The following is a 21,548-nucleotide window of genomic DNA, read 5'->3' as shown; positions in this document are numbered from 1 at the left end:
TCTGCACCGCTATTCAATATGATCATGACTGATCCTCTATCTCAACACCATATTCCCGCTTTGTCCCCATACCCCTTGATGCCTTTTGTTTCAAGAAATCTATCTATCTCTCTCTTAAATATATTCAGTGACTTGGCCTCCACAGCCTTCTGTGGTAGAGAATTTCACAGGTTCACCACCCTCCGAGTTAAAAAATTTCTCCTCATAGAAACATAGACATAGAAACATAGAAAATAGGTGCAGGAGTAGGCCATTCGGCCCTTCTAGCCTGCACCGCCATTCAATGAGTTCATGGCTGAACATGCAACTTGAGTACCCCATTCCTGCTTTCTCGCCATACCCCTTGATCCCCCTAGTAGTAAGGACTTCATCTAACTCCTTTTTGAATATATTTAGTGAATTGGCCTCAACAACTTTCTGTGGTAGAGAATTCCACAGGTTCACCACTCTCTGGGTGAAGAAGTTTCTCCTCATCTCGGTCCTAAATGGCTTACCTCTTATCCTTAGACTGTGTCCCCTGGTTCTGGACTTCCCCAACATTGGGAACATTCTTCCTGCATCTAACCTGTCTAACCCCGTCAGAATTTTAAACGTTTCTATGAGGTCCTCTCTCATTCTTCTGAACTCCAGTGAATACAAGCCCAGTTGATCCAGTCTTTCTTGATAGGTCAGTCCCGCCATCCCGGGAATCAGTCTGGTGAACCTTCGCTGCACTCCCTCAATAGCAAGAATGACCTTCCTCAGGTTAGGAGACCAAAACTGTACACAATAATCCAGGTGTGGCCTCACCAAGGCCCTGTACAACTGTAGCAACACCTCCCTGCCCCTGTACTCAAATCCCCTCGCTATGAAGGCCAACATGCCATTTGCTTTCTTAACCGCCTGCTGTACCTGCATGCCAACCTTCAATGACTGATGTACAATGACACCCAGGTCTCGTTGCACCTCCCCTATTCCTAATCTGTCACCATTCAGATAATAGTCTGTCTCTCTGTTTTTACCACCAAAGTGGATAACCTCACATTTATTCACATTATACTTCATCTGCCATGCATTTGCCCACTCACCTAACCTATCCAAGTCACTCTGCAGCCTCATAGCATCTCCTCGCAGCTCACACTGCCGCCCAACTTAGTGTCATCCGCAAATTTGGAGATACTACATTTAATCACCTCGTCTAAATCATTAATGTACAGTGTAAACAGCTGGGGCCCCAGCACAGAACCTTGCAGTACCCCACTAGTCACTGCCTGCCATTCTGAAAAGTCCCCATTTACTCCTACTCTTTGCTTCCTGTCTGCCAACCAGTTCTCAATCCATGTCAGCACACTACCCCCAATCCCATGTGCTTTAACTTTGCACATTAATCTCTTGTGTGGGACCTTGTCGAAAGCCTTCTGAAAGTCCAAATATACCACATCAATTGGTTCTCCCTTGTCTACTCTACTGGAAACATCCTCATCTCGGTCCTAAATTTCCTACCCCATATTCTGAGACTGTGATCCCTTGTTCTAGACTTCCCAGCCAGGGGAAACATCCTCCCCGCATCCAGTCTATCCAACCCAGTCAGAATTTTATACGTTTCAATGAGATCCCCTTTCATTCTTCTAAACTCTAGTGAATACAGGCCTAGTCAACCCAATCTCTCCTCATGCGACAATCCTGCTATCCCAGGAATCAGTCTGGTGAATCTTATCGAACAAAAGTAGAATGATCTCAATCTTGAAAGCTCCAATGGTCCCAAAATCCACAACATTTTGGGGGAGAGAATTCCAGGTTTCCACTACCTTTGTGTGAATTTTTCCTCTCTGTTTTCACTTCTGAATGGCTTAGCTGTAATTTTAAAATTATGTTCCCTTGTTCCTGATTCCACTACCAGAGAAAATAGTTTCTCATTATCTACCCTTTCAAATCTTATCATTTAAAACACCTCAAACAGATCAGCCCTCAATCTTCTATACTCAAAGAAATACAAGTCTAGTCCATGCAACCTGTCCTCAGTTTCATCCTCTAAACTCCAGGATTTTTGAAAGATTATACCTAACTTCCTCGTCTACTTTTTAATACCTTGGGGTGGAAACCATCAGGTCCTGGGGACTTATCTGTTTTAAGCTCATTACTTTCTTCATTACATTTTTCTTACACTTGAATCCTCCCATTGATTTTTCAGTTTCCCTTCTATCACTGGCATTTTATCCTCTTTCTCTGCTGTAAAAACGGATACAGAGTGCTCAATCAATAAATCTGCCATGAACTTCTTAACTACAGGTGCAGCGCCTAAAATCCGGAGCCCTGGGGACCAAGGCCGTTCCGGATTGCGACTTTTCGATTTGTTTTCTGACATCATGAATCTGGAAACATCCGAGCCCAGGTTCGGGTATTTCCGGATTTCGGAACGTCAGAAAGGGGGAGGGGGATTGCCGCCGAGAAGGTGTTCGGGCGGGCCGGGAGGTCAGCAGGGTCAGGATTGCGGAACATTTTACGGATCGCAATCGACCCTGTCACCCATCGTCCTGGAGTCCAGCTTCTGGAACATTCCGGATTCTCGACGCTGCACCTGTGCTACCATAACACCTGTCTTTAACCAGCCCAGAGCTCTCTTGTAAATAAATTAAAGTTTTAATTATTAGCCGTTGTATTACTTGCAAGTTTTTCGGTATTCCATTTTTGCGGCTCTTAGTATTTTCTGTGTGTCCCTTTGATGTTTTCTATATTACTTGCCCTTTGAATGTGGGACAGAATGACTCAGAGCCCTGCTCTCCCAGGGCCTGACGTATGACGCACTTACGTAAGGCAGTCGCGGCCAGCGCGCGCAGTTCAACCCCCGTCGCGTTGGACGCGATGATTTAAATATTTAAATGCAATGACGTCATGACGTAACCGGCTCCAGTTGGATGTGGTGGCGTTAATCCTGAGCCCGACCGGCGGAGCCCGAGGAGTGGCCTAATCCAAGCCCGCAGCGGCGGCGCCCGAGGAGTGGCCTAATCCAAGCCCGCAGCGGCGGCGCCCGAGGAGTGGCCGAATCGGCGGCTTGGTCCCAGCCTGAGTGAAGGAGCCCGGACGGCGGCCTGGTCCAAGCCCGAGCGGCGACGCTCGAGGAGCGCCTGGTCCCAGCCCGAGTGAGGGAGCCCGAGCGGCGGCCTGGTCCCAGCCCGAGTGAGGGAGCCCGAGCGGCGGCCTGGTCCCAGCCCGAGTGAGGGAGCCCGAGCGGCGGCCTGGTCCCAGCCCGAGTGAGGGAGCCCGATCGGCGGCCTGGTCCGACCCCGAGTGAAACAGGCCGACCGGCGGCCTGGTCCGGAGGCCGGTCCGATGGGGAAGAAGACGCGGATCAACTTGCAACAGAGCCGGCGGCGGCCCATCTTACAGCTGGAACCTGGCCATAAGAAGGAGGAGCGTGGCTCGGGCTCAGAGGGTGAGGTGGCCGGGAAACGGTGGGGTGGGGGGCCGGTCACGGGCACAGCCGGAGTAAGAGCATTTGTGGCCACAATAACAGGAGGCCATTCAGCCCCTCGTTCCTGCTCCGCCATTCACTTAGATCATGGCGGATCGGCACCTCAACCCCGCCTTTGCTCCATTTCCCTTGGGAACATAGGAACAAGTAGAAGAAAGAAAGAGACTTTTATTTATATAGCGCCTTTCACAACTATCTAACGTCTCAAAGCGCTTTACAGCCAATGAAGTACTTTTGGCATGTAGTCACTGTTGTAATGTGCGACATGCAGCAGCCAATTTGTGCACAGCAAGCTCCCACAAACAGCAATGTGATAATGACCAGATCTGTGTTTTTATGTTGATTAAAGAATAATTCATCTCTTCATGGCCTTGCCCCTCCCTATCTCTAATATCCCTTCAGCCCACAACCTCTCCTCCTCCTCCTCCTCTTGCTTCCCCCCCCCCCCCCCCCCCCGATGTCTGCGCTCCGTTGCCCAGGCCCCAAGCTCTGGAACTTCCTGCCTAAACCTCTGTGCCTCTTTTTCCTCCTTTTAAGATGCTCCTTAAAACCTACCTATTTGATCAAGCTTTTGGTCACCTGCCCTAATTTCTCCTTATGTGGCTCGGTGTCGAATATTTTTTGTCTTCTAATACTCCTGTGAAGTGCCTTGGGACACTTTACTATGTCAAAGGTGCTATATAAATACAAGCTGTTGTTGAATGCATTGGGCAGAACCTTCAGTTTATATTGTCTCTTCTCGTTGTTCCAAAATGTATCACTTTGCACTTTTCTGCATTAAATTTCATCTGCCACGTGTCTGCCCATTCCACCAGCCTAGCCTGTCTGTCTTCCTCAAGTCTATCATTATCCTTCTCGCAGTTCACTATATTTCCAAGTTTTGTCACCTGCAAATTTTGAAATAGTGCCCTGTACACCTGAGTCCAAGTCATTTAATATGTATCAAGAAAAGCAGTGGTCCTAGTACCGACCCCTGGGGACCACTGAGTACTTTCCCTCAGTCTGAAACAACCATTCACCAGTACTGTTTCCTGTCAAATTAGCGAATTTTGTATCCATGGATTTCAACTTCGCAACAAGCCTATTCGGCAATTTATCAAACACCTTTTGGAAGTCCATGTACACCTCATCAACCCTCTCTGTTACCTCATCAAAAAACTAGATCAAGTTAGTTAAACACGATTTGCCATTAACAAATTCATGCTGGCTTTCCTTAATTAATCTACACTTGTCCAAGTGACTGTTAATCTTGTCCCAAATTATAGTTTCTAAAAGCTTCCCCACTACCAAGGTTAAACTGACTGGTCTGTAGTTGCTGGGTTTATCCTTGCACCCTTTTTTGAACAAGGGTGTAACATTTGCAATTCTCTAGTCCTCTGGTACCACCCCTGTATTATGGCCAGTACCTCTGCAATTTCCACCTTTCTTCCCTCAGTATTCTAGGATGCATCCCATCTGGTCCAGCAAACCATTCGAGTACCTCTATCAATTTTTGTACAAATACAAAGTAGTCATTTAGTACCTCTGCCATGTCCTCTGTCTCATTTTTGGTCCCAAAGCAGCCTTACCCCTCCTCTTACTAGTTGTTTTCTATCTATATGCCTACAGAAGACTTTTGGATTCACTTTTATCTTAGCTGACAATCTATTCTCTCTCTCCCTCTTATTTCCATTTTGACTTCCCCTCTGAACTTCCTATATTCGGCCTGGTTCACATAAGAACATAAGAAATAGAAGCAGGCGTAGGCCATTTGGCCCCTTGAGCCTGCTCCGCCATTCATAAAGATCATGGCTGATCTGATCTTGGGCTCAGCTCCACTTCCCTGCCCGCTCCCCATAAACCTTCACTCCCTAGTGCTCAAAAATCTGTCTATCTCCACCTTAAATATATTCAATGACCCATCCTCCACAGCTTTCGGGGGCAGAGCATTCCACAGATTTACAATCCTCAAGAAATTCCTCCTCCTCTCAGTTCTAAATGGGCGACCCTTTCTGAAACTATGCCCTCTAGTCTTAGATTCCCCCACGAGGGGAAACACCCTCTTTGCATCTACCTTGTCGAGCCCCCTCAGTATCTTATGTTTCAATAAGATTGCGCCTCATTCTTCTAAACTTCAACCTGCTCAACCTTTCTTCATAAGTCAACCCCTTCATTTCATGAATCAACCTAGTGAACCTTCTCTGAACTGCCTCCAATGCAAGTATATACCTCCTTAAACAAGGAGACGCAGTACTCTAGGTGTGGCCTCACCAATACTCTATATAGTTGTAGCAGGACTTCCCTGCTTTTATACTCCAACCCCTTTGTAACATTCCATTTGCCTTCCTGATTATTTGCTGTACCTGCATACTAACTTTTTGTGTTTCATGCACAAGGACCCCCAGGTCCTTCTGTACTACAATATTTTGTAATTTCTCTCCATTTAAATAATTTCCTTTTTTGTTTTTTCTGCCAAAGTGGTTAACCTCACACTTTCCCACATTCTACTCCATCTGCCAAATGTTTGCCTGTCTATATCCCTTTGCAGATTTTTTGTGTCCTCCTCACAACTTGCTTTCCCACCCATATTTGTATTATCAGCAAACTTGGCTACAGTACACTCGGTCCCTAAATCCAAGTCATTAATATAAATTGTAAATAGTTGAGACCCCAGCACCGATCTCTGTGGCATCCCACTAGTTAAACCGTTTGCCAACCGGAAAATGACCCATTTATCCAGACTCTGTTTTCTGTTAGTTAGCCAACCGCTTTCTATGCTAATATTTTACCCCCAACCCCGTGAGCTTTTATCTTGTGCAGTAACCTTTTATGTGGCACCTTATCGAATGCTTTCTGGAAATCCAAATACACCATATCCACTGGTTCCCCCTTATCCATCCTGCTTGTTACATCCTCAAAGAACTCCAGCAAGTTTGTCAAACATGATTTCCCTTTCATACAGTCACGCAGAATCAGCAGTGATTTTATCATGCTTTTCCAAATGTCCTGCTACTGCTTCTTTAATAATGGACTCCAGCATTTTACCAACGACAGATATTAGGCTAACTGGTCTATAGTTTCCTGCTTTCTGTCTGCCTCCTTTTTTTAAAATGGGGGCGTTACATTTGCGGTTTTCCAATCTATCGGGACCTCTCCAGAATCCAGGGAATTTTGGTAGATTATAACCAATGCATCCACTATCTCTGCAGCCACTTCTTTTAAGACCCTAGGATGCAAGCCATCAGGTCCAGGGGACTTGTCTACCTTTAGTCCCATTATTTTACTGAGTACTTTTTCTTTAGTGATCGTGATTGTTTTAAGTTCCTCTCTCCCTCTAGCCCTATTATTGGGATGTTTTTAGTGTCTTCTACCGTGAAGACAGATACAAAATGTTTGTTCAAAGTCTTTCTCACCCTCCAACTGAATTTGAAATTCAACCACCTCTTTCCTAGAGGATTCTTTACTATGAGGTCATTTATTAATCCAGTGTCATTACACAGTACCAGATCTAAGATCGTCTGCTCCCTGGTTGTTTCCGCAACGTACTGTTCAAGGACACCATCCCGGATACTCTCTCTGAACTCTTCCTCTAGGCTACCTTGGCCAATTTGATTTGTGCAATCAATATGAAGATTAAAATCGCCCATGATTATTGCCGTAATTTTCGTACAAGCCTCCATTATTTCTTGATTTATACTCCGTCCAACAGTGTAGCTACTGTTAGGGGGCCTATAGACTACGCCCACCAGTAACTTCTTCCCCTTATTATTCCTTATCTCCACCCAAACTGATTCTACATCGTGATCTTCTGAGCCAGTATCATTTCTCACTACTGCACTGATCTCATCCTTTATTAACAGAGCTACCCCACCTCCTTTTCCTTTATCCTGCCGAAGTGCCAAATATCCCTGAATATTCAGTTCCCAGCCTTGATCTCCTTTCAACCACGTCTCTTTAATGGCTGTCAGATCAGACCCATTTATATCTATTTGTGCTGTCAGCTCATCTGTCTTGTTACGAATGTTGCCTGCATTCAGATAAAGAGCTTTTAATTTTGTCTTTTTACCATTTTTCCCTGCTCTGACCCCACTTTCTGATGCTCTTATTTTTATACATTCTGTCCCTTCCTGTCACACTCTGATTATCATTTCCCTCTTCGCTACCCTGGTCTGTTGCCGCCTTATTCTTTGACTTTTTAAATTTCCGCTCACCTGAACCCTCCACCCCACTATTTAGTTTAAAGCCGTCTCTGCAGTCCTAGTTATTCGATTCGCTTAGACACAAGTCCCAGCATGATTCAAGTGAAGCCCATCCCAATGGAACAGCTCCCTCTTGCCCCAGTACTGGTGCCAGTGCCCCATGAGTCGAAACACATTTCTCCCACACCGGTCTTTGAGCCACGTGTTCATCTCTCTGATCTTATTTACCCTATGCAAATTTTCTTGTGGCTCAAGTAGTAATCCAGAGATTCTCACTTGTATTCTCAACCTGACATTTGTCAGATGCCCCATTTTTCTGCTTCATCTTACTTTCTGTATCTCTCTTGTCATCCAGGGAGCTCTGACTTTGGTTGCCCTACCTTTCCCCCTCATGGAAATGTATCTCGCATGTACCTGAACCATCTATCTGCTCTTTATAGGCAGTGCAGAGCAGGTCTCCGGTTGTCCTGGTTAACCCTTGCCACTGGATAAGGTGGCTGATGTGCAACAGTCACCACATGTTTTTTTTAAAAATCCACGCACAAGCATTTTCCACCCTTTCAATTGGAGTTCATGACTGGAATATCAGGTCCTTCATTGAAACATCTGTGAACTCCTGTGGAAGCAAGTCATCCTCGTTCGAGGGACCGCTTATGATGATGATGATGATAGGCAGCCCATTGTCCAATTACAGTTTTACCTGCCAATCTTTAATTCCAATTTACCCAGGCCAGATCTATTGTCAACCCACTGAAATTGGCCCCCCTCTAATTAAGTATTTTTACTCTGAAGCACTGTGGGTTGTTTCTTTACATTAAAAATGCTATATAAATGCGTGTTGGTCAGTCATTTGGTACTTTATTTAGCCATTTTAAGCTCCTTGCGCATTGTTTAATCGTATTTAGTCACGCCCAAGTACACACAATATCTTAAGACCTTCAGATTCTGGCCTATAATTCACTACTGGTCTATGTACAAACCCATCTAAATTTCTTTATTCTATTTCTGTGACTCTGTCGCAGGTATCTGTTACTATAAACTACCCCAACCCTTCAGTTAGATTGCAGCCTGTAACTCCCTCCTGTGTACGTGTTCTATATAAAATGCATGCATATGGGGTGAGTTTTTACTGCTTTATTGTTGCCCTGTAGTTGAGATTCCATCGTTGCTGTTCCGAAGCTGCCTTAAATTGATATCTTTTATTCGTGCTCTTGTCTCTCCCAGAAGTGAATGATGGTAGTGTTTGTTGGAGCAGCCTCCGGGTCCCAAATGGCCCCATACCGCTGATGGTGCAGGGGGAATGGTTCTGGCAGTGCTGTGTGATGATGAACTTCTGGCAGCTAAGCAACCCAAAGCTGTGGCCCATGTATTTAGAGCACATAGGTTTCTCTTCCCCTTTGGTCCCTGGGCTGTGTGACGCACCCTCCCTACCACGGTTCCTGTCTCCAGGCAAGACTGAACCCTGGTGGGACTGCTAGTTATAATCGCAGATTGCTGGCAAATATTCATTTCAAGTGTATTTTCTTTGCAAACAATTGTCTCTGTCCTGTGTTTGAGTACTTGTGCTAATACCCAATATCTAATTGTGAGCAAGTCTGAAATGGTTTCACTGACAAATGATCAAAGTCATGAGACATGGTTCTGTCTGCACCTTGGGGAAATAGTTCAAGTTTCAAGGAAAGGCTGCTGGGGTGCAGCTTTTGGTTTGCCTATGTTTCTGCTTCAACGTGCCCCCTAATCCTGCCAATTTTGCATGTGTACCTCCGACATTGTCTCTCCTTGCTGACTTAATATCAGCTCTGTGTCCATGTCATATTGTTCAATGTGTGCATTCTCATGAATGGCAGGTAGCGACCTTGCTTGTTGGTGAACATGTGCTGGATCTCCACTCCGCGTCCCTCTGATTGTGGCTCTGCTCCTCTCCCGGTTCTGCCCATCCCAGAAACATCTATACACATGGGCTGGGTGGGTGGGAGATGTGGGAGCAATAATCAGAACGATTTAATTATTGTGTGTTCTGGAACCACCTTTGTTTCTCGGTGTTAGTTCTGTGTCTTCGCTGTAGTTTATTATACATTCTTCCTTCTCTGCAGATGAGCAGGAGGATGGATCCGATCAATTACTTGTTAATTCGAGTTCGAACAGTACAAACAATGGGACGGCAAAGGAATCTGCAGTCCGGACTACAGGTAACTGCTTCCTGACTTCACTCCAACAGCCTAACTCTAATTTTAAGATTGTGTCCCCTTGTTCTGTATTCCTCCACCAAAGGAAATTGTTTCTCTTTCTCTACCTTATTGAATTATTTTAAGCCTTTAATCATAAACACCTCGATCAGATCACCCCTGAATCTTCTCTACTCCAGGGAATACAAGCCAAATTTATGCAACATGTCCTCATAATTTAACCCTTTTATCCCCGTTATCATTCTGCTGAATCTGCGCTGCATCCCCTCCCTCACATGCCCACCTTGAAATCCATTTTCTGCTGTTTTGATCACTCACTTGATCAATTAGTGTCCATTTGCAAGTTCTGCTCGCATCCAAGCAACTTGCTGTCCCTCCAAACTCTGAGTGAGCTGCTTGGTTTGAGCTGCTGGCAGGGTGTTGTAGCGGCGTTACTTTGAGCAAGGGTGGAGTGCAGGTGGTATCACTGCTGGGGGATGTGAAAGAGGAGGAGGAGCGGTGTGACTGTTTTAATGTGTTACCATGACTTATGCTCTTGCAGGTGGGCTGGGCTTACTCGGAGCATACACAGACAGTGACGATGAGGACAGCCCTGACGCTGAGCCACAGGAGGCAGAGCCACGGCCCAGCAAGCCCGCAGACATCGACAGCACCTTGGCAAACTTCATGGCGGTGAGGATTGAATTGCCCTTATCTCCCCCAAGCACTGCTCGTCTCTCCCCTTCCCCTCCCCACCCACAGCACTGCCCGTCTCTCTTTCCCCCCCCTCCCCCACCACAGCATTGTCTGTCTCGCCCCTTCTCCCCCCACACCCACAGCACTGCCCGTCTCTCTTTCTTCCCCCCCCCCCCAACCACAGCATTGTCTGTCTCGCCCCTTCTCCCCCCACACCCACAGCACGCCCGTCTCTCCCCTCACACCCCCCCCCCCCCACAGCACTGCCCGTCTCCTCCCCCTCCCCCTCCCCCTCCCCCTCCCCCCCCCCCCCCCCCCAAACCACAGTACTGTATGTCTCTCCCCCCCACCCACCCACAGCACTGCCCGTCTCTCCCCTTTCTCTCTTCATTCCCCACCCCAGCACTGAACGTTACGCGCCATTCCAACCTCCACCCCAACCCAGCACTGTCCATGGCTCCCCTTCCCCTCCATCATCCACCACCACCATGCTGCCCCCAATTCCTCTCTCCCTTCACCCTCCCGTGCTGTCCAGGGCTCCCCTATCCCACAACTCTGCTGATTTGTCTGCTCCAGATAGATTTACTGCCTTGAATTAAGTGCTGGAGCCTTGTATAGTGAGAATTACATACCGGCTAATGAGTCAGTGTTTGTTGTAACCCCTTGACCGTGTCTGTGTGCATACCAATTCATTAGATTGCTAATTATATACCACTGTCAGTGATTCTTCGATTATTTTTGTACTCAAACAGTGCAGGAATCTGCTCATTGTCTTGTAACAGTCGGCCCTGGAGCAAAGTCGCCTCTGTGCTAAACACCTGGCCGGTTTACATTTGTGCCAGAGACTTGCGAATGGATGTGAAATAAATTCCTATGGTGGTTTTTCTGTAATTTTGCACAGACGAAGGTAAGGGATACCGTTGTGGGCAGGTAGAGGAGGTGGCTTACGTTTACCTGGGGTCCTCAATCGGTAACCATCACACCCCACACCGGGTTGGAGTATCATGTGAGATGGGGTTCACCCACCATTCCAGCATTTCTTGTTACTTCAGATTCCTGGCATTCGTCGTCTTTTGATGTGGTAAATCCGTGCTTTCTGGATCCCCGGTACATCCTGGTCACAAATCACTCACCACAGCAGTTTCAATAAATCCGCACGTTGAGCTAAGTCTGCGTGTTGAAATGTGGTCTTTAAGGTTACTTGAAGTATCGGCTCCTCTGGTTTGCACAGGAGTTCTCTTGAATGTGCAGGGTTGACCCCTTGGGCACTGTTCCACGATGCATTCAGTGTGATTTAAAAGCTTGTTAACTATCAAATTCGTTAAATATATTTGGGAACGACAAGCATGGCCTGCGGATGGATGAGTGGAAAGGAGTGGGTAACAAAAAAATGATTACTGCAAATGACACTTTCTCTTGTCTGGTCATAGTGACCCTTGGCTAGTGAAAGGAAAAATCATCCAGGATTCCTAATCCTGCTTGCTATCTAGTGACTCCTTTACATAGCATTGTGAGCTTCTCACTTTGTTCTTGACGACCCTTTCACCTGCGCATTCGTTTTTCCCTTGTGTGCCTCGGCTGGCCTGTGGAGTTGGAACATATACTCAACGTTAAATTGTTTTTGTATTTATATGATGTCTTATCGCGTCTCTCAAGCATCTGACAGCGCTTCATATCCAGTGAATTACTTCGAAATGCAGCAGCTGGTGTGTCGATGAAAGTGGCAGTCACCTCCCATCATCAGTGCCCCACAAATAACATCAGTTAACCTTTGTCTTTTACGTTGAGGGTAGAGTTTTGGCCATCCTGCTTTACGAATAGTGCAGTTCACTCGAGTACTTATGAAGCATCGGCTTAAACTGGAACTCAAACCCTCTGCTTTCTAGACCAGAACTGCAAGTGTAGCTGACTGAGTCTGACTGCATTGCCCATGCATAAACCAACCATCTCAATTTGTACACTTACTCCTGGTCAAGGCCCCAGGATTCTCTGCACAGGCCTGTGTGGTCTGATTGTTGGGTGCAGATTGAACAATGTGTGTGATTGAGTCCCAAAGGCAGCATACATGGGCTCAACCTATGCTCGGTCTAAGTGTCATGTTTGTGTTCCTTTTAAACACAGGAGATAGATGCAATTACAGCACCCTTGCCTGTTTCTGAATCGATGGCTACTCCCACTGAGTCACCAGTGCCGGCACCCACGCCTCCGCGGCCAGAACCCAAACCGGTGCCAATTGCTCAGAAACCTGCAAACAACCACAACGGCACTGAGGTGAATGCCACGGTGGAGGGCAGTAACATGGCAGCTGATTGGCACTACGATACACAGTACTCACTGGCTGGAGGTATGTGTTCGATTGGTCCTATATACGGTACTCATTGAAGGTGTGATAGATTGGTACTATGGTGCAGTACTCACTAGCTGTAGCTTTGTTCATCATAGAATCTTACAGCACGGGAAGAGGCATTCTGCCCGTTGTGCCTGTGTCAGCTCTTTGAAAGAGCTGTCCAATTTAGTCCCACACATCAGCTTTTTCCCCCATAACTCTGCAAATTAGTTCTCTCCAAGTACATGTCCAATTGCCTTCTGAAAGTTCCTGTGGAATCTGAGTCCACCACCCTTTCAGGCAGTGCGTTATGATCTTAACCACCGTGTGGAAAATAAATTCTCCTCATTTCCCCTCTAGTTCCTTTGCCGATTATTTTAAATCTATGACCTCTGATTTCCGACCCGCTTGCCAGAGGAAACAATTTCTCCCTACTTTATCAAAACCCCTCACAACTTTGAATTTCTCTATTGGGTCTCGCCTTAATCTTCCCTGCTCTAAAGAGAACAATCCCCAGCTTCTTCAACCTCTCCATATCAAAGCCTAACCAGTGATTTGTAAAGATTTAGCATAGCTGCCATGTTTTTGTATTCAATGTCCTTATTCACAACCAAATATCCCATTTGCTTTCTTAACTGCCTTATTAACTTGCCCAGTCATTTTCAAAGAGTTGTGAATATCCATGTCTAAGTCCCTCTGTTTTGCACCCCTCAAAATAGTACCATTTAGATTATACTGCCTCTCCAGGACCGGAACCAATGTCTGAGGGGGAGTGTTTGCTAGTGCTGTTGGGGAGGAGTTAAACTAACATGGCAGGGGCATGGGAACCCATGCAGGGAGACAGATGAAAATAAAATGGAGGCAGGAGCAAAAGATAGAAAGAAGAATAGTAAAAGTGGAGGGCAGAGAAACAAGGCAAAAACCAAAAAGGGCCACATTACAACAAAATTCTAAAGGGGCAAAGTGTGTTAAAAAGACATGCCTGAAGGCTCTATGCCTCAATGCGAGTATTCGGAATAAGGTGGACGAACTAACTGCACAGATAGCAGTTAACGGATATGATATAATTGGCATCACGGAGACATGGCTTCAGGGTGACCAAGGCTGGGAACTCAACATCCAGGGGTATTCAACATTTAGGAAAGATAGACAGAAAGGAAAAGGAGGCGGGGTGGCGCTGCTAGTTAAAGAGGAAACTAATGCAATAGTAAGGAGGGATGTTAGCCTGGATGATGTGGAATCAGTATGGGTGGAGCTGTGGAATACCAAAGGGCAGAAAACGCTAGTGGGAGTTGTGTACAGACCACCAAACTGTAGTAGTGAGGTTGGGGACAGCATCAAACAAGAAATAAGGAATGTGTGCAATAAAGATACAGCAGTTATCATGGGCGACTTTAATCTACATATTGATTGGGCTAATCAAACTGGTAGCAATATGGTGGAGGAGAATTTCCTGGAATGTATATGGGAAGGTTTTCTAGACCAATATGTCGAGGAGCCAACTAGAGGGCAGGCCATCCTAGACTGGGTGATTGTAATGAGAAGGGACTAATTAGCAATCTTGTTGTGCGAGGCCCCTTGGAGAAGAGTGACCATAATATGGTAGAATTCTTTATTAAGATGGAGAGTGACAGTTAATTCGGAAACTAGGGTCCTGAACTTAAGGAAAGGTAACTTTGAAGGTATGAGGCGTGAATTGGCTAGAATAGACTGGCAAAGGATACTTAAAGGGTTGACGGTAGATAGGCAATGGCAAACATTTAAAGATCACATGGATGAACTTCAGCAATTGTACATCCCTGTCTGGAGTAAAAATAAAACTGGGAAGGTGGCTCAACCGTGGCTAACAAGGGAAATTAAAGATAGTGTTAAAATCAAGTAAGAGGCATATAAATTGGCCAGAAAAAGCAGCAAACCTGAGGACTAGGAGAAATTTAGAATTCAACAGAGGAAGACTAAGGGTTTAATTAAGAGGGGGGAAAATAGAGTACGAGAGGAAGCTTGCAGGGAACATAAAAACTGACTGCAAAAGCTTCTATAAATGTGTGAAGAGAAAAAGATTAGTGAAGACAAATGTAGGTCCCTTGCAGTCGGATTCAGGTGAATTTATAATGGGGAACAAAAAGAAATGGCAGACCAATTGAACAAATACTTCGGTTCTGTCTTCACGAAGGAAGTCACAAATAACCTTCCGAATGTACTAGGGGACAGTGGGTCCAGTGAGTGAAGGATATCCGTATAAAGCGGGAAATTATGTTAGGGAAATTGATGGGATTGAAGGCCGATAAATCCCCAGGGCCAGATAGTCTGCATCCCACACTTAAGGAAGTGGCCCTGGAAATAGTGGATGTATTGGTGATCATTTTCCAACAGTCTTGTCGACTCTGGATCCGTTCCTATGGACTGGAGGGTAGCTAATGTAACCCCACTTTTTAAAAAAGGAGGGAGAGAGAAAACGGGTAATTATAGACCAGTTAGCCTGACAACAGTAGTGGGGAAAATGTTGCAATCAATCAATAAGGATGAAATAGCACATTTGTAAAGCAGTGACAGGATCGGTCCAAGTCGGCATGGATTTATGAAAGGGAAATCATGCTTGACGAATCTTCTGGAATTTTTTGAGGATGTAACTAGCAGAGTGGACAAGGGAGAACCAGTGGATGTGTATTTGGACTTTCAAAAGGCTTTTGACAAGGTCCCGCACAAGAGATTGGTGTGCAAAATCAAAGCGCTTGGTATTGGGGGTAATGTACTGACGTGGATAGAGAACTGGTTGGCAGACAGGAAGCAGAAAGTCGGGATAAACGGGTCCTTTTCAGAATGGCAGGTAGTGACTAGTGGAGTGCCGCAGGGCTCCTTGCTGGGACCCCAGCTCTTTACAATATACATTAACGCTTTAGATGAAGGAATTGAGTGTAATATCTCCAAGTTTTCAGATGACACTAAACTGGGTGGTGGTGTGAGCTGTGAGGGGGACGCTAAGAGTCTGCAGGGTGACTTGGACAGGTTAGGTGAGTGGGCGAATGCATGGCAGATGCAGTATAATGTGGATAAATGTGAGCTTATCCATTTCAGGGGCAAAAACACGAAGGCAGAATATTATCTGAATGGCGGCAGATTAGGAAAAGTGGAGGTGCAACGAGACCTGGGAGTCATGGTTCATCAGTCATTGAAAGTTGGCATGCAGGTACAGCAGGCGGTGAAGAAGGCAAATGGTATGTTGGCATTCATAGCTAGGGAATTTGAGTATAGGAGTAGGGAGGTATTACTGCAGTTGTACAGGGCCTTGGTGAGGCCTCACCTGGAATATTGTGTTCAGTTTTGGTCTCCTAATCTGAGGAAGGGCGTTCTTGCTATTGAGGGAATGCAGCGAAGGTTCACCAGACTGATTCCAGGGATGGCTGGACTGACATGAGGAGAGACTGGATCAACTGGCCCTTTATTCACTGGAGTTTAGAAGGATGAGAGGGGATCTCATAGAAACGTATAAGATTCTGACGGGACTGGACAGGTTAAATGCAGGAAGAATGTTCCCAATGTTGGGGAAGTCCAGAATAGGGACATAGTCTTAGGATAAGGGGTAGGCCATTTAGGACTGAGACGAGGAGAAACTTCTTCATTCAGAGTTGTTAACCTGTGGAATTCCCTGCCGCAGAGAGTTGTTGATGCCAGTCCGTCGGATATATTCAAGAGGAAGTTAGATATGGCCCTTACGGTTAAGGGGATCAAGGGGTATGGAGAGAAAGCAGGAAAGGGATACTGAGGAAATAATCAGCCATGATCTTATTGAATGGCGGTGCAGGCTCGAAGGGCCGAATGACCTACTCTATGTTTATGTTTTCATGTTGTTTCTCCCAAAGTACATCACTTCACACATATCCACATTAAATTGGATTTTCCATGTGTCTGCCCATTTCACCAGTCTGTCTTTGTCCGACTGAAGACTGCTACTTTCCTGCTCACGATTTGCTACATTGCCAAGTTTTGTATCATCTGCAAACTTTGCAAATTGTACTCCCTGTACCCATGTCCAGGCCATTTACATATAACAAGAAAAGCAATGTCCGAATACTGACCCATGGGTGACCCCACTGCAATTAAGAAAGCGAATGGTATGTTTGCCTTGATTACAAAAGGATTTGAGTACATGAGTAAAGATGTCTTACTGCAATTGTATAGGGCCCTGGTGAGATCACACCTGGAGTATTGTGTAAAGTTTTGGTCTTCTTACCTAAGGAAGGATATACTTGCCATTGAGGGAGTGCAACAAAGGTTCACCAGACTGATTCCTGGGATGGGATTGTCCTAAGAGGAGAGATTGAGTTAACTAGGTCTATATTTTCTACAGTTTAGAAGAATGAGAGGTGATCTCATAGAATGTTGTATATTTCATACAGGGTAGATGGAGGGAGAATGTTTCCCCTGGCTGGGGAGTCGAGAACCGGGGATCACAGTCTCTGAATTAAGGGGTCAGCCATTTAGGAGGAGAAATTTCTTCACTGAGTGTAGTGAATCTTCGGAATTCTCTACCCCAGAGGCCTGTGGGAGTTCAGTCGTTGGGTATATTCAAGTCAGAGATCGATAGATTTTTTGGATATTAAGGGAATTGCGGGATATGGGGATAGTGCAGGAAAGTGGAGTTGAGGTAGATAAGCCATGAACTTATTGAATGGCAGAGCAGGCTCGAGGGGTCGAATGGCCTACTCCTGCTCTTAATTCTCATAAGTTATCACTGCCTTTAATCCCGTGTGCTTCTATTTTCCAAATAAGTTTATCAAATGCCTTTTGAAAGTCCATTCATACAACATTTACTACCTTCCTCAATCCTCTCTGTTACATCGTCAAAAAACTCAGTCCGGTTAGTCATACAATTTGCCTTTAACAAATCCATACTGGCTATCCCTTATTAACCCGTGCTTTTCCAAATGATTAATGTTGTCCTTGACAACGATCTATTAGTTTTGCTGCCACTGACGTTCAACTGATTGGCTTGTCTTTACCAGGTTTATCCCCCTCATTTTTTTGAACAAAGGTGTAACATTTGCAGTCCTCGGGCACCACTGCTAAAATCCAAGGAGGAGTGAAAGATCATGGTGAAAGTTTCTGCTATCTCTGCCCTAGCTTCCCCTAGGGTGCCTCCCATCTGCACCGGGTCACTTGTTAACTTTGAGTGATGCCAATCTATTTAGCACCTCCTCTATTATTGTCCTATCCAATATCTTTACTCCCTGCCGCGCCCCCACCGCATCTACTGTGTGACATGCAAAATACTCAAGATACGAACAATGACAGACAGGTAAAGACCTTCTAGTCCATCGAGCCTGTCTCCCACAATTGTGATACCTTGTGTATCACAACTTATACACTCCACCCCACCCCAAACCCTGTGATCTGGGAGAGGGGGGAAAAACATGTTTTTTAAAACAGGCCTATTTGGAGGTGGGGGGAATCTGGGAAATTCCTCTCCGACCCATCTAGGTGATTGAAACTAGTCCAGGAGATCACTGTGGCCTTGAATTCCCTGCAGTACCGATCTTCTGTAAATGTGATCTCTGCCACAGCCAGAAACAAATCCAGCTTTTGCTTGAAGGAATTCAGTGAGTCTGTATCCACCACATGAAACGGCAGCTTGTTCCAGAGGTTTACTATTCTCTGGGGAAAGAACCACCTCCTGACGTCTAACCTAGATCTTGCCCTATACAACTTAAATTTGTGACCCCTGATTCTACCGAACCTATTTAATTGAAATAAAATGTCAGCTGGAACACCGTCTCTTCCCTTCAATATCTTATAAACCTCAATTAGTACCTCAGTCATGCAGGGAGCAATGTGCGGCGGCGCGGCATGGCATGGTCCCGGCCTGCAAGACCAGCAGCAGGCCGGGGCCATTAGAGGGAGCAACATGCAGCGGCATACCACTTCAGGGAGCAGCGCGTGCTGCTGCAGGAGGGCGACGGCTGATTGAAGCATGGGTAGGTACAGTAGGAGTGGCAAGAGTTCGTAGAGGGATGTGATCGTGCCCAGGGGCAGCATGGGCCAACCCACACTGCGATGTGTGTGCGCACTAGGTCTGTGCAGCAGAGCAGGTCGCCACTCATCCTGGTTAATCCTTGTCACTGGACCAAGACCGAGCTCTGTCAAGCCCGTGTGGTGGCTGGTGTGCAACGGTCACCACACGTTAAAAAAAATCCACGCACAGGCATCTAATCCTCCCTTTAACAGGTAGTTCAGGACCAGGGATATTGGGTCCTTCATTGAAACGCCTGTGAACTCATCCCTTTTCGGCGTGGAAGCAGGTCATCCTCGTTTTTGAGGGACTGCCTTTGATGATGCATGCCCTCTACCTCCACAAGAAGATTTCCTTTTTTGTCCCTAACCCACCGTTGCTTTCACTATTCTTTTACTTGTTATGTTTATAAGAGATTTTTGGGGTCCCGTTTGTTACCCGCCTATCATTTCTCATGCTCTCTTTTTGCACTTGTATCCTTTTTCAATTTCCCTTTGCACTTTCTGTATTCTGCCTGGTTTTCGACTATTCTGTATCTGACATTTGTCGTCAAATCTTTTTCTGTTTTATTTTAATCTCTTTCCTTTGTCATTCAGGGAGCTCTAGCTTTGAATACCCCATTTTTTTCTCCATATGATATCCTTAGTTTTTTTACCCACGGTGTATCCACCTTGAAGGCCTGCCATTGCCCATTTACTGTTTTCCGAGCCCATCTTTGTTTGCAGTCCACCTGTGCTAGATCCATCCTCAAATCACTGAAATTGGCTCTCTTCCCGTTTGGTATCTTCACCTTGGGGTTTTGTTTGTCCCTTTCCATAACTACTTTAAACCTAAATAAATTCTGATCATTATTACCCAGATGTTCTCTCCACTTGTCCTACTTCATTCCCCAGAGCTAGATCCAGCACTGCTTCCTTCCTCATTGGGCTAGAAACATCATGATTAAGAACATAAGTGGTGGAGCAAGAGTAGGCCAAACGGCCATTCAATCAGATCATGGCTGATCTTCGACCTCAACTCCACTTTCCATCCTGATCCCCATGTCCCTCGAGTCCCCTAGAGTCCAAAAATCTTTTTTATTCATTCACAGGATGAGCCATCGCTGGCAAGACCAGCATTTATTGTCCATCCATAAATGCCCTTACCGCTGCAGTCCGTGTGGTGAAGGTGCTCCCATAGTGCTGTTAGGGAGGGAGTTCCTGGATTGTGACCCGGCGACGATGATGGAATAACAATTATACAAGTCAGGGTTGTGTGTAACTTGGAGGTGGTGTCCCATGCTCCTGCTGCCCTTGTCCTGTGGGACACCTCCTGTACTGCCATCCCTATATAACCTTGATTGATTCATTAAATAAACCAAAGTTTATGCATTTAATCAACTTGGCTTACATAGTTCTTTTAACAACGTACTTGATCTAGTTTAAGTTACAGGTAATTAAATATTTACCTGCAACTTACCCCTGCTGCCCCCTTTGTGCTGTGACCTCACTTTGCGATTTTTCTCCCGCTCTATTCTCTGCCTCGCCCTTCTCTCTCTCTCTCTCTCTCTCTCTCTCTTTCTCTCTCCACCTCCCTCCCTCCCCCCCCCCCCCCACTTTATAATCTCGGGCCCCTCTCTCTTCTCCTCCTCTTCCCCCCCCCCCCCCACTCACTTTTTATAATCTCCCTCCCTCGCCGCTTTATAATCTCGGGATGCTTTCATCACTTTATACTTTTGGGTGTAAGAATCTCTTTGTGAGATCTTTGATTCTAAAATGATTTGACGTTGACCCGTATAGTTGGCAGTGGTTAAAAGTTTATTCAGCACAAGCAAGGATCAATACAATGACTATCTCGAGCAGCAGTTTACAAGGTATAATTAAGAGTTAGACTACCCTGTTTATGCCTTGGATAAAGGTCATGGTAAGAGTTATCTGCACCCCTCTCTAGCTGTGGTTCCACTTAACCCTTGCTGGTGTCCCTTTCTTACACCATTTCTTTATGGAGCTTCCCTCAGATCTTTCACTCAACCTCCCTTTCTCCCCTGATGGCTCCTCTCTCCTCCTCTGATCTTGTGCCGTCCCTCCCCTTCTGTTACTTTCCACTGAAAAACACCCATTTCAAGAGATGTTGTGGCCCTTCTTATCTGTTTCACGAACCTCCATTATCGGTTGCACTTCCAGCCCCAGCTGTGCCTTGTTTTCCCCAAGTTACCAAGTTCATGCCTATTCAGTGTTTTCAGCTTTAGTCGACAGTGGAAAAATTCTGTGATAAAATGTCAAGCTAATCATTGTTTTACACACCAGTCTTTTCACTAAGCTGGTTATGATTGGTTACTTTGTTTTGTGAGCTAATTGTGATTAGATATATGTGTGTTTACATAAAGTAAATATGTAAACAAATTAATAACTGCATATATGTATAAAGAAATAAGTGTTAATAGACAAATTAATAATTAAATGACTAATCTTATGGGTCTTTTCTCCCTATCTGCTGTAAACTCTCACCCATGCGCTCTCTTGCCACTTTATACTATCAGGTCTCTCTCCCTCTCTCTCTTCCCCCCCCCCCCCTCTCTCTTCTTTCTTCCCCCCCCTCCCTCTCTTTCCCCCTCCTCCCTCTCTCTCTTTCCCCCTCCTCCTTCCCTCTCTCTCTTTCCCCTCCTCCTTCCCTCTCTCTCTTTCCCCCTCCTCCTTCCCTCTCTCTCTTCCCCCTCCTCCCTCCCTCTCTCTCTTCCCCCTCCTCC

The 21,548-nt window shown here is 45.8% G+C and overlaps 1 protein-coding gene across 3 annotated transcripts in view; it reads left to right on the top strand.

Moving 5' to 3' along the window:
• The first annotated feature begins 2,874 nt into the window (after positions 1-2,874).
• The window catches only part of fnbp4 (formin binding protein 4), a 44,748-nt gene continuing 26,074 nt past the window's right edge, over positions 2,875-21,548 (top strand). For 2 of the 3 annotated variants that reach the window (XM_070899292.1, XM_070899291.1), the window contains exons 1-4: positions 2,875-3,412; positions 9,723-9,818; positions 10,357-10,487; positions 12,612-12,834. In XM_070899292.1, coding sequence (XP_070755393.1) covers positions 3,310-3,412; positions 9,723-9,818; positions 10,357-10,487; positions 12,612-12,834 — 553 coding nt within the window. In that variant the 5' untranslated portion in view covers positions 2,875-3,309. Of the gene's footprint in view, positions 3,413-9,722; positions 9,819-10,356; positions 10,488-12,611; positions 12,835-15,904; positions 16,004-21,548 lie in introns of those variants that run through there. The other variant, XM_070899293.1, reaches the window with a different exon arrangement.

Source organism: Pristiophorus japonicus, chromosome 14, assembly GCF_044704955.1.
Source record: "Pristiophorus japonicus isolate sPriJap1 chromosome 14, sPriJap1.hap1, whole genome shotgun sequence".
NCBI lineage: Eukaryota > Metazoa > Chordata > Chondrichthyes > Pristiophoridae > Pristiophorus > Pristiophorus japonicus.
The sequence above is the reverse complement of the archived record's forward strand: the minus strand, read 5'-3'. Positions and strand labels throughout refer to the sequence as shown.